Source organism: Dunckerocampus dactyliophorus, chromosome 15 (genome assembly GCF_027744805.1).
Source record: "Dunckerocampus dactyliophorus isolate RoL2022-P2 chromosome 15, RoL_Ddac_1.1, whole genome shotgun sequence".
In the NCBI taxonomy this organism is placed as follows: Eukaryota; Metazoa; Chordata; class Actinopteri; order Syngnathiformes; family Syngnathidae; genus Dunckerocampus; species Dunckerocampus dactyliophorus.
In genome coordinates this window covers 8,062,101-8,080,067 of record NC_072833.1, presented here as the reverse complement: position 1 = coordinate 8,080,067, position 17,967 = coordinate 8,062,101, and the positions used below count along the sequence as shown (strand labels likewise).

Here is a 17,967-nt window from a genome sequence, read left to right as displayed (position 1 = left end):
TTCAAATAATATTGAAATAAAGACCAATATGGAATTCAATAATGCACAATGATTTTGGCAAAAAAGCTACAAAAAGTCACCACAAAAATGTGGTGAGTTTTTATCCCTACGTATCTTAACCAATTATTATTATTTTTGTATTATTTTTGTTTTTTTTCCTCGCGTTCCTCTGAGGTCCTTCTGACATCATGACTTACTCCTCCTGTCTCCGTTGGCGTCTCTAAAATAACACAAATAAGAGCACACAAACAAAAAAAAAACCCACTGATGTTGGCAATAAAGTTACAAAAACTCACCAAAGGATGAAAAAAAAAGTGCTGACTTTTTTTGACCCTTTTTTGTTGTCTTTTCTTTTATCATACGTTTTTTTTTCCCCTCATGTTCGTCTGAGGTCCTTCTGACTTCATGACTGACTTCTCCTTCTCTGTGGACATGAGAAGGTCAGTGGATGAAATAACAGTAATAAGGGCGCAAAAGCAAAAAATAAAAATAAAGAAAATTATAATTTCAAAAATCCAGATTTGCCAAGAAAACATAAGGGCAAAAAAGACACCATAAAACATTTTTATTTTTTTTTTGGAAGATTTATAGTCATCAGAAAGAGGATGACCTTCAAATAATATGAAATTAAATGAAATAACACACAATGATTTTGGCAATAAAGTTACAAAAATTGGCCTAAAAAAAAATTAAAAAGAAAGTGTTGACTTTTTGTTGCCATGTTTTCTTAACCAATCTTTTTTTTTTTTTTTTTTTTTTGCTTTTTTTGGCAGTGGACAGCAAAAAAAAGCAAAATCTCACTCTTTTTTTTTTTTCCTTTTTTTTTTAGCAAGCTTGATTTACGGCCACCAGAAAGTGAATTAAAAAAAATAATATTGAAATAAAGACGAATATAGAATTAAATAATAAACATTGGTGTCGGAGGATAAGCGGCATAGAAAACGGATGGATGGACATTGACGTTGGCAATAAAGTCAAAAGTGTTTGCTTGTGTCCCTCTGAGGTCCTCCTGACTTCATGACTGTCTCTTCGTGTCTCTGTGGACGTGAGATGGACAGCGGATGTCCATAAAGTAACAGTAATAAGAGCGCAAAATGGGAACCCCACCCGCACACGATACGTGAATCCAATAAGTCTGTGGTTCAATGTGCTGCACTGTCGCTACATGAGGGAAGAAAGTGGCACTGTGACTGTTGTCCATTATGTAGCGGGACACCCAGGATTAGTTTGACATTTTGGCAAATAAACTTTGAAGAGGTTTTGATAACGTGTTCGTGCCCGTGCATCAAGTAAAAGGCTAAAGTGAAGGGATTGGAGAACAAGTGGCAGCGTGAAGCGCTTTTAAACTCCGTGCTCCATCTTTTGTGATGATTCGGTGTGACGCAGACCAGACAATCATTCACCGTGACCTCCGGGATTAACTTGTGTGTGAATTTAATCAAATCAATGGACGTCAAAGCATGGCTCCTAAGAGGATTATCAACACATACATGAGCGCGCTTGAACGGTCATATTTCCTCTGCTATTATTCATACGCCATCAGATAGATGACATTTACGAGGCTACGTGCGGTAACGCTAGTCTCTGGTGGCTCGTCATGTTGCTTACCTGCGGCTTCCAAGCAAGGCTCATTAAAAGTGCGGTGCCTTTGTTGCAGCTTCTCCGTCTGCGGGCTCATTGCAAAGACCCCCAGCCCCTCTCATTAGGCCATAATGGCCCACCGTTAAGCGCGGAGAACAGCCAAAAACATCACATAAAAAGAAATAATGGGAGAAGATTTCACCACAGACTTGCTTTTTGTGCAAACAGCGCAGATACGTTCACGAAGCTAACGACCGCAAACATGCTTAGGCGTCATCCGCTCATGTGAAACCCTAAGCCAGGGGTGTCCAAACTTTTTCCAGCAAAGGCCACATACTGAAAAATGAAAGGATGCAAGGGCCACTTTGATATTTTGTAAGCCAACACATTGAGATGTGCTAAGAAGCGATATGTACTGTAGTTCAAGAAAAACTGCATTTCACCTTTGTAACATATCTGTAATGTAGGTGAAATGCTACCAAAATTAGTTTTTTAAAATAATAATACAAGTTTATTCCTGTAAAAATTGGCACTTCTGTGCTTCATTCGACTATGACTAATATTTTGACTTTATTCCCGTAAACTTACAGCTGTTTTTTACAATTCTGCTGATTTTTTTAATTTTCCAACTATTTTCTTTCAAGTTTCCTCTTGTAAATTTTCTTCTCGTAATTATAACTTTATATCTTTAAAAAAAATAATGTATGTTTCCTTTATTTCAACATTCATACTAAAATTATATTTTTCCTCATTTAACAAGTTTATTCTCATAAAATTGCAACTTGTTTCAAATTCCAATTTTATTTTTTCCTCTTAATATTTTGACTTTACTTTGGTAAAATTACTGCTGTTTTTGGTATAATTTTCATGATAGTTTGACTTTATTCGCATGTTATAAATTTTCCCCCAACCTAAGTTTCCAAAAATTGCAACTTTATTTATTGTTTTTGACGTAGAAAAAAAAATAAAAGTTATGTTTCAATGTCATGCTGCTAAAATGTCATTTTTCCTCAGACTTTTACTTTATTGTTGAGAAATGATGACTTTTTTTCCGTGCTAGATTACAACTCTTCTCTCAATATTTTGACTTTTGATTAATTTTCCCATTTTTACTGCCGTTGTTGTTGGGTTTTTTAAAAGTTTCCTTGTTAAATTACATTTTTAGACTGCGGCGGGCCGATAAAATCACACCCGCGTGCCGCCAATGGCCCCCGGGGGCCGTACTTTGGACACCCCTGCCCTAAACCAATCAACATTTTATTTAGCAGAAAGAAATACTGTATACTGCACACATTCCACCATGTTTGTCATGATGTCCCATGACTGTGAGAAGCAAGCTTGTGACGACAACCATGCTGCTGTGAAGTGTATTCAGAAGAAGACCGCCACATCCATCCCACGGCGACCCGAGCAAGACCCGGAACATTACAGACTCCCCTTGACCTCAGCATGGAAAAAGCGTGCCCCCTTCTATATGAGCTTCTATTTCATTGCATCCTTCTTTTTGGCATTTCTTCCCCTTTGCCTCAAACATTTATTGCTGTTATTGCACATTGTCAGTGTTCATTAAAACTAAAAGACGTTATTTTTACTCCCAGGAAAAGGATTCATCAGCACCACATGTGCACACAGATGCTAAAAGATAAAGATGCTAAAACCAGTCGATATGTGCTAAGCTATTGGAACAAAACACCTTGGCTTTGTGTTATATCAAGTATTTTATGAAGTATTTGTGAGCGGTGTGTGCCACGCAGCCACGCAAGCGCTCTGTTTCAAAGGACACGAGTCTTTTTACGGCGTAAACCCGTCAAGTAAAACCAGACGTGCGATCGGGAATATTCGCCGTGATGTTGTCATTGTGTCATCGCGTTAGCGCTCACGTGTGCGCGCTTTCCGTTGCAGGAAGGCACGCGATTTGAAAGCGAAAGCGCACAAGCATTGAAACACGACACCGCTTTCCCTTCGGCGGGAAAAAAAAAGCTCATCATCAGTCAATCAATCGATGAAAGCGTTGCCGGCCGTTTGGCGGCAGAGGGGGGAAGGGGACGCTGACGCTTCAGTTATATTCAGCTTTCTTCGGGTACATTTATTTTGGGATGGGACGCATTATTAACTGTGTGCTTCGTTTGCAAATTGTACCTCGCCTGGCTTTGAAGATAAATAATTATTATATGAAGTTTTGCACTACATTTTACTTTTTTTCCTCCCTACTGGGATGTTAGGCCCAATGTGCTAGGGGCCACTTTCTGTATATTTTTATATACATTTTTTTGTATAGATTTTCAAATATTTGTATATATATATTTAAAATTTTGCAAAAAGGCCCCAAAAAGTTTTTATTAGTATCAAAATTTCATTTTTTTTCCTCTTTTTTGCTCTGTTTATCCCATTTTTGCTGGGTTTTTTGGTTCAAATTTCATTTTTGACAATGTGCCATGGGCTACAAATGGCCCCCGGGCCACACTTTTGGACATGTCGGCTCTTTTGTCAAAATGAAACATAAACTATACACACTGTAACTATTTCCACTGAGGGCCGCATACTGAAAAATCAAGATGCGGGGGCTGTTTTTACTTTTTTTTTTTAAACCAACCCAAAAAAAATATTATAAAAAATAAATACATAATATTTATACATTATATAAAATATAATGTATAAATATATTTACACATATAAAGTAAATGTATTCATTTTATCAGTGATATTATTATTTTGAACTGTTTCTCCTTTTTTTTTTAATTTTACAAATATATCAACATTATATATCCTACGTTTTTTCCCTCATACTAATATGACTTAGTCTCTTAATATTTTGACTTTATTATCATAGCATTACAGCATTAACCCCATAATTTCTTAATTAATTAATTCCTAATTAATTTCAACTTCATTCTTTGGTTTGTTTCTTATATTACAACTTTTTTCCTATAATATTTCAACTTTTTTCTATTAATCTAATGACTTTACTACCTTAACCTTTTGTCTTTATTCTTGTAAAAATACTGCTTTTTTTCCCCATTTTTGCTGTTGTTTTTTTACATTTTATTGTTTAAATCCTATTTTTAGAATGTGCCGATGGCCAGTAAGAAAAAAAAAAAAAAGCAGTCACGGGCCATAAATGGCCCCCGGGCCTCACTTTGGACAACATGTGTTAGCTTGTAGCTCGGTTGTTAGGCTGTAGTGAAAAAAGCAGTTTTGAAAGTGAAATATAAAAGGTAAACACCCTTGGTGTCCAGGTGTGTAACACCCTGAATTCATTTTAGTTTTACAATATGCCGAGGGCCACCAAAAATGAGGCGTGGGACGAAAACGGCCCTGCTTTGGCCCCCCCCAGCCTATGCTATACTGAGTGACATTCCACCCATGATAGGACCCAAAATGCTCGTCTGTATTTCACTGTAGTTAAAAGGTGGCGTAACAAGTGTTTCTCACACATCGCAGACTTGGAAGCAAGTTGGTGTATGGGTCAGGTGTCCCGATACTTTTGTATTACTGTAACACTGTTGTTCCTTCTGGCAGCGTAGCTGAATGCCAATGAGGACCACCCACATAAAGACAAATCGACTGGCGTTTTACCGAGCACCTCGTACAGGCTGACTCATCTGTCCTCTGCACTACCTCCATCCATCTTCCCCCTTCCACATTTCAGATACTGTCGGTGTAAAAGACAGAGGACGCTGGCGGTGGTAGTGCGTAGGTGGGGTCAGAGGTCGCCATCAGGTTGACTGCCAGCCGTCGGAGAGATGAAATATGCATGAGGAGGATGTGGCACAGACCTTTTAAAAGAGGACAGGAAACATTATGTTTATCTGAGAACACGATTAGTATGTAGAGCCATGCGCAGCCGCAATGTCACCGCAGGGTGCCGGCAGGAATTATTCCTGATACCCCCAAAAAACATGCATAAATTCAGTAGTTTATCTCCAGAAGGGAACATAATTGTGTCTTTGATGCCACACAAGCACGGGACATCCCGTGCAGGGTCGTATGAAAACATTTCATTGATCGCTTATGCTATCCATGCTCCAATCAATGTCTCTATTGGATTACCCGTATAGTCTCCTATAGCGGCTGCGTGCGTTGTCTACAAAAGTTAAGAACCGCCGAGGTCATTCTTTCACATCCTGTCATAAAACATTGGCATTAACAGTTGTGGTTACCTACTGAGGGGCTTTTTTTGTCAACTCCACAACGTCTAAAGTATCATGAGTCATCAGCATCTCGGATTTTTATCTAGCTCTGCATGCGCTTTAATATGCAGCTGTTTGCATGAAAGTCACGCATGTTACACTTCTGTTGTTTATAAATGAACTCCTGAGCACTTTTAATGCTGACTGAGCAGTAATATCCTTACCACTATTACAATATTGGTTCTGTTGCTGCCATGTCGTGCAAAATACTTCTTCATAAATGACCATGTGGTCAAACTCCATTCCACTTTCTCATGCACGCCAACTCATCATTGAAGTTAAGAAGTTTTTTAATTGTTTATTATCGCCCGATTGCCAAGCGCAGCACGGAGGCTATGTTTTTGACGGCGTTTATCTGTTTGTGTTCAAAATAACTTGAATAGTTCTGAATGGATCTGGATGACATTTTCAGGAATTTTCGAAAATGGGACATGAAAGAACAGATTACATTTTGGAGGTGATCCGGGCGACCGTCTGGATGCAGGAATTTTTTTTAAAGGATTCTTTAACGTTGCGACGTAGGACCATTTTCGGCATTTGTGCATATAACTCCTGAAAAAATGGTGAGCGCACTTGGAAAAAAAATACCGGACAAGTTTCCAACAGTTTCTAGAAAATATCAAAGACTGATCCAAAAAAATGTACGATTATTATTTTGGTTTTGTGTGTGTGTGTGTGTGTGGGAGGGGGGGGGGGGGGGGGCCAATGGCGCTTGGCGGAGGTCTGTGCTCTCCGAGTGCCTCTCAAGCTAATATTTATGTCTTAAATGGCTTATTTTCTCGTATTATGTCAACTATATTGGTTAATACGAGTGTAAAGAAGACTAAATTGGTGTTTTTTCATGTCTACAGGACTCTAATAATGTTAAAATCTGTATTTAGAAGGCCATAAACAGATTTTCTTTGCACTGACTACAATAAACATTTGATTCCTAAATGAGAAATCTTGCTTTGTGGAAATTAACTCATCACGATCAGGTCTGGAACCAATTAACCATGATAAGGGAGAGCTGTAGTGTTGGATTTTTGGAGCATGCTCCTGCCGACCCTTCCTGTCCTTCCTTGGCCGTATGGGGCAGGAAGGCCCGCTTCTCTCAGTTGCTACGGATACAAAGCAACAGAATAACGGTAGCCTACAAATTCCGCCCAGCAACAAGCTATTTTGTGGTTTGCCATTTTCTGCTGAGTGTACCTTTGGTCTAATTTGAATCTTAACAACAACAACAAAAAAAAAACGCAAATCTGTTGAAATGTTCAGCTAGGGTGTGCATAAAACTGCTATTGTTCCCTGCTTTTCTTTAGGGGGTGCTGACTGTCAGCTACAATCAGACCTCCCCAAACCCCCTTCCTGTCTGCAGGCTTCATGTAAACATAGTGCTAATAGCCCGGAGGGTGATTAGATGACAGACATGCAGGGATAAGGTTTCACAGGCCCTCTGGTTGTGTCTGGGTCACTGCTATTTAACTGGCAGGCAGCTCTGGAACCCCAAAATGTCAGCCATTGTAAATAATTGACCTTATTAAGTTTCATGATTAGCAATGCTGGTGAGAAGCGTTACTCTGACTGACAGTTGCCAAATAGTGAGCATGAATAATGGAAATGCACGATACCAAGCTTTGATCAGATGAGCTTCAAGAACATTGCTTTAATGATAGCGGCGCTCCTGCCATGTTCAAAGACATGTCAGGGACGACGTCACATTTACATGCCGAAAGTTCATTTCGATTTGAAGCGCCCGCTCTCGCGTCCACATCTTGTGACCTTGAAGCAGCAGATCTTAATCCCATGATGCCATGTTAGCTTAGCCTTTCAACCACAACGTTCACACGTGTTTGCGCTCGAATCAATTTTGCCCCTCAGAAAAGAGATACAGCAGCTTTTCATGCTCCTGGGAATCGATTTTATGCAGAAAAAAGGAAGAGGAAATGGAAGAACACGTGGAATTGGTCCCGAAAGGCATCTCGACCAAATCAATGGACCCTTGAGATAAACATATATCATTTTTATTTTTTATTGTAAATACATGTTTTCAGACAAAAATGTTAAAAGGATATATACCGTGCATCCACCATATAGTGACATCTGCTACTTTGTCGGTAGCTTTGCCAGCTCTAGCATGAAACGAACAACACTTGGGACTGAAAGAAGAAAAAAAAAATGGAAGAAAATAAATTCACATCATGGCAAAAACACCTTGTCAACCAGTCAGTCTCAAGAGGCACATATTGGAATTGAAGAGAAGTACTGCTTGCTGTCCCCGTCACACACACAACACTTAACTTGAATGAGACATACTGTACAAAGCGCACCGTAGAGCAAGAATATAGCAACGCTAACACTGACATTTCAGTCTGATCACATCATGCTGACATGGAAATGAGAACTGCATGCATGTCATCACAATGCATGTGTAAACAATCCACTTAATGTGTGCCACAATGACCAATCCTGTACTGCATTCATCAAACATCTCACTTGATTGCTCAGAGAAGTACAGTGCAGACCAACAATTTTTGTATATCACAAGCCACATCCACACAGTGGAGAAATACTGCCTGCATGTAACGCTGGGTGTATGCTGGTGTGTTAAGTCAGAGTACAGAAACAGACTAGCCCACCTCTAAAGGTGTCTATTGTGGAATAATTTACACCCATAAAGTATTACTTTTAGTCAAATGCGTTATAATCTCTCGATTGGCACCCTCCCCAAACCCACTTAGAGATGCTGAAAAGAGTTTAAAATATATGATTAGTAACAAAACTAAATACTGTAAATCGGTGATTCTCAACTGGTGGGTTGGGACCCAAAAGTGGGTGGTGAAGCCGTTTTCAAATGAAAAAAATGTAGTGACCTGATATCCACGAATGCGTCTCTGTGCTATTTACAACGTTGTCAAGCTTGAGCAGGAGGGGAAAGTCATCGAGCGGGTCCCTACTGACACACAGCTGCAGATATCTGCTGGAGAAGAGCGCACCATGAAGAGAGGACAGCATCTCACCGCTGCAGCTCACGGCGTGTTGCAAATAGTCCCTTCAAATAGAAGATATTTGAGAGGTTTGAGTTTTAAAAAATTTCATAATTTGGGAATTTGGATGGTGGGTCCCGCAACTAAACCAGTTGAGAACCACCGCTGTAAATGTTCAATAATAATAATAATAATAATAATAATAATAATAATAATGTTCAATTCAATTCAAATCCTATAGTACTAAAAAAGCAAATAACAGTCGGGTTAGCTGGTCCTCAAGACAGGAGTACCTGCATTTGAAGTCTCATGAGCAGCTTTATCTACCTCTGCAGGCGCTAGAAAATGTCACTTGCGCTACTCAGCTGTCATGCGTGTAACACTGATTCTGTTTTTGCTGTGTTGTGTAATATACTTGTTAGTAAGTCAAATAAAGAGAGCTAAGTGTCCCTTTCCACTTTTCCCTGCAATGCAAATCATTATCCAAGTTTAAAAAATGAAGTTGTTAAATATGCTGAGTTTTGAAATGCCTCTCTCCAATCATCACCCAATTCCAATGAATAATGCCGTTTAAGGAACTGAACACCCTGGCTATAATTTGACAATTTAAGGTGCTTCTGTTCCCTTTTTTTTTTTTTTTTTTTTACCTCGGTAGAAGCAACATGGCAAATGAAAAAATACGAGGCAGTTCAAGGCCTTCATCCCATTTGCTGCACTGTAGACAATAAAAGGTTTGTAATGAATACAAAGAGGTGACGAATGAGGCCTTAGGGCAGTGGTGTCCAAACCTTTTCCACGGAGGAGCACATACTGAATTCAAGGGATTCAGACACCATTTTGATATTTTAAATGTATTAAACAAACTAAAACCAACGCATGTAATATGTGTTATAGGTAACAAAGCGTATTATTATAAGTATTATAACTCTTAACATTGAAACTTTCTGTGATGTCATGTTTAGTTGTACCTTTAGTATACCGGCCAATGATAAACGAGCTGTGGGCTGCAAATGGCCCATAGGCCGCACTTTGGAAACCCTTTCTTTAGACCAAACATGATTCAATTCAATGTGAATTAAATTGTAGGCTAATCAGCATCGCCATGTGTCTCATTAGTAATCTCCTGACTAAAATATCAGCGAGAATTATCATCTTATTTGGAAATTCTGACCTTTACATCTAACTTTGACGCTCCAACAAGGCAGGTAGAAACTCCAAAAATGAGGACAAGCCATCAATGATTCCTGTGAAATAGGGAACCTTTGACTGATAGTTCCAACAGATCTCCTCATGGAAAGGAAATGCTTTGGTGCAAAAGGTGCAAAGGTCTTCATGGAAAAAGTCTGGAATAGCGTTGCGTCTTGTTCATGGAGAGTAAAAAAAGCAAAGAACCTTGTCCCCCACAAGGCATCAGGGTACCAGAAGTCAGATGGCGTCAGGCCTCGCTTTCAGTCGCCTACATCACTGTCCTGGTCGCCGATGAGCCACAGGAAGTGGAAGCTGAGCGCCAGCAAGGCGGTGCCCAGCAGGTCCCCCAGAGCCGTCAGGTAGGGAATGGAAAAACTGTCCGGGTCTTTGCCGCTCCGCCACATGGAATGTACCATCCAGTCAGCTATGCACAACAGCAGCAACACCTGGGCGGACAAACATTTGGGCTTTTGTGTGAAGTTGTAACAAATCCCTATCTTGACATTTTGGGGGAAAACATGCCCCACAAGAGTCAGAGAATATCAGGAAACCTCAGTCCAGTGGGCATCAAAGGCTTAACTTGCGTGTTTTTCTTTGGTTTCTGTGGCATATTTCAAAAGCGAGAAGTGTAATGAGGAGAGGAAAGGCAGAAGAGAAAAATACAAATACAGTCGTCCCTCGCCATTTCACGGTTTGACCATCGCTCCCTCACACGATCGTGTTTTTTCACAATTATCGCTGTTTTGTGGTTGACTATGGCCTATTATTAGACGAAAAACACTGAAATGCAAGTCATATGTAGTACTCTGCTCATTACATGTTAGTTATGTTACATTACATTATCTTAACTTGCAAGATGGAGTCACTCATGGATGCAGAGTCCGACATGACTTAGTGGGAAAAAAGTTCTCCAATTCCCTGTGCAAGTGTTTAGTTTTTGGCTTCTTATTTACTTTATCCTTCTTCCCGACTCTGTTTCAAAATCTTTCTTAAATTTAGAAAAAATAAACTGGAGGCCAACCACTAAAGTGGCGGCTGTCTCGTGTCCATTCACAGATCCCGTAGCCTGCGTGTAAGAGTTGCGCAATGAGGTGTAAGCGAAGAATAATCGGAGTGTAAAGGTGACTAGGGGTGTTATTTCATGTGTATAGGGCTATTTATTTAAACAGGTTTTCTATGCTCTAACTACGAAAATATTCCATTTGTTAATACTGTAAAGACTCCTTCTTCGCGGAAATTCACTTATCGCAGTAGGGTCTGGAACCAACTAACCGTGATAAACAAGGGACGAGTTTGATGATGGCCACAGTTTGACACTGGAACGGGTTCACTGTTTTGTTTTTGTTTTGAAATATCAACCTTGCATAACTGGAAATACAGAGATAATTTGAAAACAACACATTTCTTGATATTATTACACAGTTTTTTCCCTCCACATTACAGTAATGATATTTTACAAAACGCTAAGAAAAAATCATTAAAAGTCGCGTCCTGGGAGACCAAGAGTTTGTTACAGACAGCCATGTCTAAAAGGATAAATTACTCCACGAAGTTGAATGAGTAGCAAAAGAATGGGAAATGGAAAAAAAACAACTTGTAGGATCAACACTGTTGGGATGAAGGATTTTAAGAGTCATAACCCTTAAAGAAAAGCGCAGTGGGCAGAGCGGCAGGCTGTGAGTAGTAAGAGTGTTATTCAGAAGTCATGCATGAAGGAAAGTGCGGCAGAAAGAAACGGATAAGTCTATTAAAAGATAAGGTGAAAAGTCTATAGCTCAAAAGGGAAATTGGCTGTCCAAGCATTATATAAACCAAATGTATTGCGGTCATTTAAGGCTATACGCAGCCTTTGAACCAATGGGCTTGTGGTATCTCGCTGTAAGATAGATGGACTACAAGAGGCATGACGATGTATGAGGAAGAAAACAAAACACTAATTTATAAAACGTGATAACCAGCTGACAGCTTGCTTCTCTATTTGAATATAGAAAACATCCAGCTTAGTCAACATACAATGAACCTGACTAATGCTACCTGATACTGCTACCACGGTCTTGTGTACTGCATACAGTGTTGCTGCTATTGGAACCTCACATCCAAGGGATCAATAAAGTACTATCTAATATTTCATTTCGTACACAATGATTCATCTGGATGAGCAAATATGAAATTACAGTGGGGGAAATACGGGAAATATTTCATCCCCTATTGATTTTCTAAGTTTATTCCCTTAACAATACAGAATGTTTTCAAGTAGGTTTATTTCAACAGAGATAAAGAATAGCACCAAAAAACATTAACTAAAAGGCTATAAATTAATATGTATTTGATCCCCTAGCAACTCGCATGAATTCTGACATCTCCTGCACACAAATGAGTCATGTCCCTTCAGCTTGGTAAATACAGAGACCGTGATTGGTGCAATAATGCATAAATGGAAGAAAAACAAGGCACCGTTTGATTGCCCTCGCTCTGGAGCTCACTGCAAGATCTCACCTCCTGGGGTACGGATTGTGAGAAAAGTGAGGGATCAGCCCTTAATTACAAGGAAGGAGCGTGCTGATGATGTCAAGGGAGTTGGGAGCACAGTCACCAAGAAAAGCATTACTAACACACTTTGCCGTGATGGATTGAGATCCTGCATTCCCCACATGGTCACCTCGCTCAAGAAGACACATGTACGAGCTGTCAGAAGTTTGCCAATCAACACCTGAATGGCTCAGACATGGCTCGGGGAATGTGATGTGGTCAGATAAGACCAAAATTTTGCTCTTTGGCATCAACCCAATCACAGCTCTACTGTCAAACATGGAGCTGGAAAAAAAAATCTGCTTTGGGGCTGTTTCTCTGCTAAGGAATTCCCCGCACTGACGGGCGCCGATAAACAGGCCCTTGCTCTGTAGAATCTTGGATGAGAACCTCCTGACCTCAGCCAGAACACTGAAGATGGGTCGGTGATGGGTCTTACAGCAGGTAAATTACCCAAAACATACAGCCAAGGCAACAAAGGGGTGGTTCAAGAAGAAGCACATTTCGATTTCAAAATCTGTGGAGGGAGGTGAAATTTTGAGTTGCCAAGCAACAGCCTTGTAATCTTCAAGATTTGGAGATGATTTGTAAAGAGGAGCAGACCAACGCCCCCAGAGATGTGTGCAACCCTGGTGACCAACTACAAGAAACGTCTAAGCTCTCTGCTTGCCAACAGGGGTTACTCCACCAAGTACTACTGTAGGCTATGTTTTGCTTCAAATACTTATTTTACTCAATCAAATACAAATGAATTTATAACTTCCATGTAGCTTATTCTGTCTCTCTCAGTTACAATAAACCTACCCAAAAAGTCTGGACTGTTCATGTCTCCGTAGGGGGGTAAACTTACAAAATCAGCAGGGGATCGAATAAAAATTTCCCCCGCTGTAAGTTTGGTTCAACAAATAAAATGGGACCAAATATAGCATTCACGTCTGCTTGGCTCCTTGATCACAGCCTGAGCAGAAACTGCTGCCAGCAGATCTACTCTACTTTTCTAATCGTGTTTTTCACTTTTTTTTAATCAGAAATATTTTTATTGAATTTTGACAAAGTAAAAAACAAATACACACAATGTTTGCTGGTAGTTTAGGCATAGAATGAGAGAGAGAGAAAACAAAAACAGCAAAATAACAAACAAAAAACCCCAACACAAAAAACACCCACAAAGTAAGCCACACACAGCCCAAAGAGACAGAGGTCCGAGTTTGGTAGGACTACCAAATGCAAAACAACCAAAGCAAATGCACAAGTGAACTAAACAACAGATGACAGCAAATAGGCCAGAGAGGGAAAGCTATTGGGGAGCTCAGGTAAATTTAAAGTTGTGGAAATATACTAAGAAAGGTCCCCAGACATTTTGGAATTTTTCTTTGGCATTACAAATTGAGTAATGAATTTTCTCCAAATTTAGACAGGACATGACATCTCTCAGCCACTGAGCGTGGGTGGGCGGAGCAGCATCCTTCCACCTTTACAGAATTGCCCGTCTGGCCAAGAGGGAGACAAAGGACAAACTTCGTTGTCGTGTGGGGGTCAAACGCGAGTCGGGTTCACCTGTGGTGCCAAACAGTGCTATTAAAGGGTTGGCTTGCAAGGGTAAATTGATAATTACAGAAAGTGTCTGAAAAACTTCCCTCCAATACTTCTCCAGACTAGGACAAGACCAAAACATGTGGATAAGTGTGGCATCCTCCCTCTTACACTTGTCACAACAGGGATCCACCTCTGGATATATACGGGCTAGTTTGGATTTTGAGTGTTTTTCACTTTTAATGGTTTTTTTTCTTAATTCATTCTCCCAGCAGGGCAGGAATCAAGGGAGAGAAAGATAACCAAAAAAATATTGGTTGAATGTTCTTTTCAAAAGGACTATCGAGTGTGTTATTGCACATTACTCTTGTGTACCTGTACAATATCATTCAATGTATCACAGATTCTGCCTCCTCAAAGATAGGATTTGGGTATTTCTTAAACAGTGTGGTTATTTTTGGGCATCATTCCACCAGTGTCATGGCTCAGTAGTAACCTATTTGCATGTGCTGGCATTGAAGTGGATTTTAAATGACACTGATCGGTATTGCGGTGCCATTGTGGTGAAAACTAAAAACATTAAGACAGTTCATGCTGCATGGGAAATAGCAGAGGTACTTACTCCAAATTCAAAGCATTCCCTCAACTGACAAAACACAAAAGAATATATAATATAGAATAGAGTAGAAAAAGAATATTCAGTCATATTCCGTCTGGCATTGCCTGAAACCACAAAGCTCTAGGAACGGAGATGATGCACACAGCTACATCTTCTCCCTGCACACTGCAAGTGTGAACCGCATTGAAGTATGAAGTGCATTGAAAGATTAATAACACTACCTCACAATCTTTGCTCACAATAAATTCATTTTGGCTTAAGAAATATGCTACCATAGGACATAGAGACAATGCAGATTGTGTTGCTTTTTATTAATCAAATCATGCTTACCTGCAGCAGTGCAGCAGCCAGGTAGACAGACATAAAGATAGGTGTCAGGGTAGTGTGCCCGCTCTTCATCAGGTGAATGGTGTAGAGGAAAATGACATGACCGGGGATCACCAAAAGAAGAAGAACCTGAGCAGATCTGTGATTGGCTCCTGATGAAATGTCAAAAAGTAGAGACAAATGTTAATCGTTTTCTTTAAAACTGCGGAATCGTTCCATCATGCTGGTGCAAGACTTGCCTGTGCCACAGAACGTGCGACAAGGGTAGTAACAGCCCTTGACCTCATCAGGAACTTCCCCAGGGGCGCAGTGGAAGTGCAGGCAAGTGGAAAACCGGCTGGATTGAATCGCCACCAAGTTACCCCCGATACCTACAAAAAAAAAAAAAAAGTGGTTCTAATCTCAACCCGACCAGACAGAAGGAGATCAATATCTACTTGTATGGAACTTGTTGTCCCGATACAACTTTTTCACTTCCAATACGATAATATTTCAGCCTTGAATATGGTCTGATATGATATTGAGCCAATATCAGCACAAATGATACATCGAGTTCAAACATCACTCCCTCAATCTATTGCGTTTTGTCCAAACTGAAATAGCCCGCTGTTGCATGGTTGACTATGGCCTATTTGTGAAAAATATTGAAAGACAAGTTATATGTAGTATTCTGGTCACTAGGCATCACTAGTGTTACATTGATGAGACATGACATTACTGATATCGAGATACCCCAAGACTGCATGTGCACAGATTAGTCATGGAGTGCCACAAGGCTGTGCTCAGTCCAATGCTATTTAGTCTTCCTACGCTTATACTGTACATACCTTTTTAAATCATATTTTATATACAGTACAGTATCATAAAATTAGGACACCTGTAAATGACACTTATGGCGATGATTCAGCTAAACACCCTAAAAAATTACATTGGGTTCATTGGGAGACATGTTTTGCCAAATTTTCACCCTTTTGTGTGCAGTGGTTCAGGAGTACAAACAAATGCATACAGTCATGACTGTATAATACTACTAGCAATGTCACCTTTTCATTTTGTATTCATTACCTTAGCAATAAAAATTATAATATAATCAATTGTTATGCTAAATAATTCAGTGCCATTACCATGCATTTTGGTGAATTTTGGAAATAAAATGCAGGCCCTAATTCAGTCTAAATAAATAACAGTGGTTCAGGTTACTGTGGTGTTTAGCTGGGGGCAGGAATTGGCAGGGGGCGGTTTTGGGATTGAGGAGGTAGCGGCATGTAGGTTTGAGGCAAATTCGGCTTTTTCAGGTCACTGGGTCTGACAGGAGTGAGGATGAGGATGGGGAAGAGGTCTGGGGCTGTAGCAAGGCTGTGAAGAAACAGCAGCGTGGGGGTGCGGTGGGGGGCGGTGGGAGGCGGCTGCTGCTGTCTAAACCTGGGCCATTCTGCCCACAGGGATGGCTACATCAATAAGACATGACACACCGAGATAAAATATAATGAGAAGAAAAGACATCATTTATCGTGGAAGTGAGCTGTAAAGTAGACAGGTAGCTAATCTGAAATCAAAAACATGCCGAGGCAAATATGGGGTGATGATGAGTCAAGATTAAAAACTCATCTGAATGAAACTGCTGTGGAGGGAAAATACATGATGATAAACAATAGAATGAGTGCAGTTTTTGCTAAACAAACGGAAAGGTTCACGGACGTATTGCAACAATGGAAAGCAACTGCAAAATGAAAGAAGCGTCAATAAGCAGATATATGATAGAAAATCTGTTAAAAAATAAATAAATAAATTTGGTTGTTCTTTTCGGTGGGTGTGAGGGGTTTGGTTCCCACATAATCAGCATGCTAAGCCGTCTGCACCTAAAAGAGTTTTTGATGAGAATGAAAGGTGAACAAGCAGCAGGGGTAAACAGTTGATTATTAAATGGAGGAATGAAAAATGAAGGCGACATGTTTCATCTACAAACTCTTTTTAGGCAAAACACGTTTTAACTTAGCATTTTGTTTGAACTGTATTCATGTTCTTACTATCCAGATACTGTACTTTTACTGTAGTATCCACATTTATTCTTTTATTGTAAGCGAATATAGCTCCCAGTGCAGACCTGTCTTTTTTGTATTTTTTTTTAATCAAGGTCTATGCTCTTATCAACTATCCACACATCATCCCTTCACTAGTCCTCTTACGTGTGCCCTTGCTAACTACATTTTTCATTAATATGTAAGTAGTGGTGCTTTTCAATAAAGATGAGGCACACTCACCCTTGCACATCACAATTCTCTGGCTGATCGCGACCTGGACGCATCTCAGCAGGAATCCAATTTGAGTCAGAATTGCTTTCCGTCTCGTTGACCGTCTCTCTTTATTAACATTTAATTAAAACCTTATCTCCCGCTGTGGAGGTGCCGCAGCCATGGACAGTGCGACTGAGCCCATTAGCGGTGAGAAGTGGGCGAAAGAGGTGCCAGGAGAAAATGGAAGGGTAAATGAACACAATTCAATCTTAATAGGTTGTTTTATTTATGGTAAAGAGCATTGTTTGCGTTCTCTTGATTTAGCATTTATACGTTCACACCTGAGAAGGTGAAACACACATTTCCATAAAAATATGCTGGCTTGGCTAGAATTGGCAAGTCCACTTGAACACACTTGAAGGTCACTCAGTAACAAATGATGACTCGGCGACAACTATGACAGTCAAATAAGGCGATTACATACAAGGGATGAACACATTTTTTTTCCCCCCAAATAAAAAGATTGTTACTTTGCAGACTTGGCTGACGTGCTATGCTATATATTTTTAAGTCTAGGTCAATATGATAAGCTGCATCGAGCCAAAGTTACATTTTCAAAGAAAGACAAAGAAGGACTGTGGCTTTATGGTCAAAGAGTGTGGCAGTGTTTGTAAAACCTTTCAGGGCACCTGTGTACATTTACTTTAAGAGCTACCTTCATGTTCATGTAACATAAAAAACAACATATACATATAAAAAACAATAAATAAATACATAAATAAATAAATAAATAAATAGAA

At 39.8% G+C, this 17,967-nt stretch overlaps 1 protein-coding gene across 4 annotated transcripts in view; it reads right to left on the bottom strand.

Moving 5' to 3' along the window:
* Positions 1 to 732: 732 nt before the first annotated feature.
* slc41a2b (solute carrier family 41 member 2b) overlaps positions 733 to 17,967 on the bottom strand; it is a 28,325-nt gene continuing 11,090 nt past the window's right edge. The window contains exons 9-12 of one of the 4 annotated variants that reach the window (XR_008573879.1): positions 15,173 to 15,304; positions 14,937 to 15,085; positions 7,830 to 10,371; positions 741 to 5,357 (exon numbers count right to left, since the gene is read on the bottom strand). Coding sequence is in view for 3 of the 4 variants with exons in the window: in XM_054800961.1 (XP_054656936.1) it covers positions 10,186 to 10,371; positions 14,937 to 15,085; positions 15,173 to 15,304 (467 nt within the window). In the remaining variant the exon portion in view is untranslated. The other 3 variants (XM_054800962.1, XM_054800961.1, XM_054800963.1) reach the window with 3 other exon arrangements.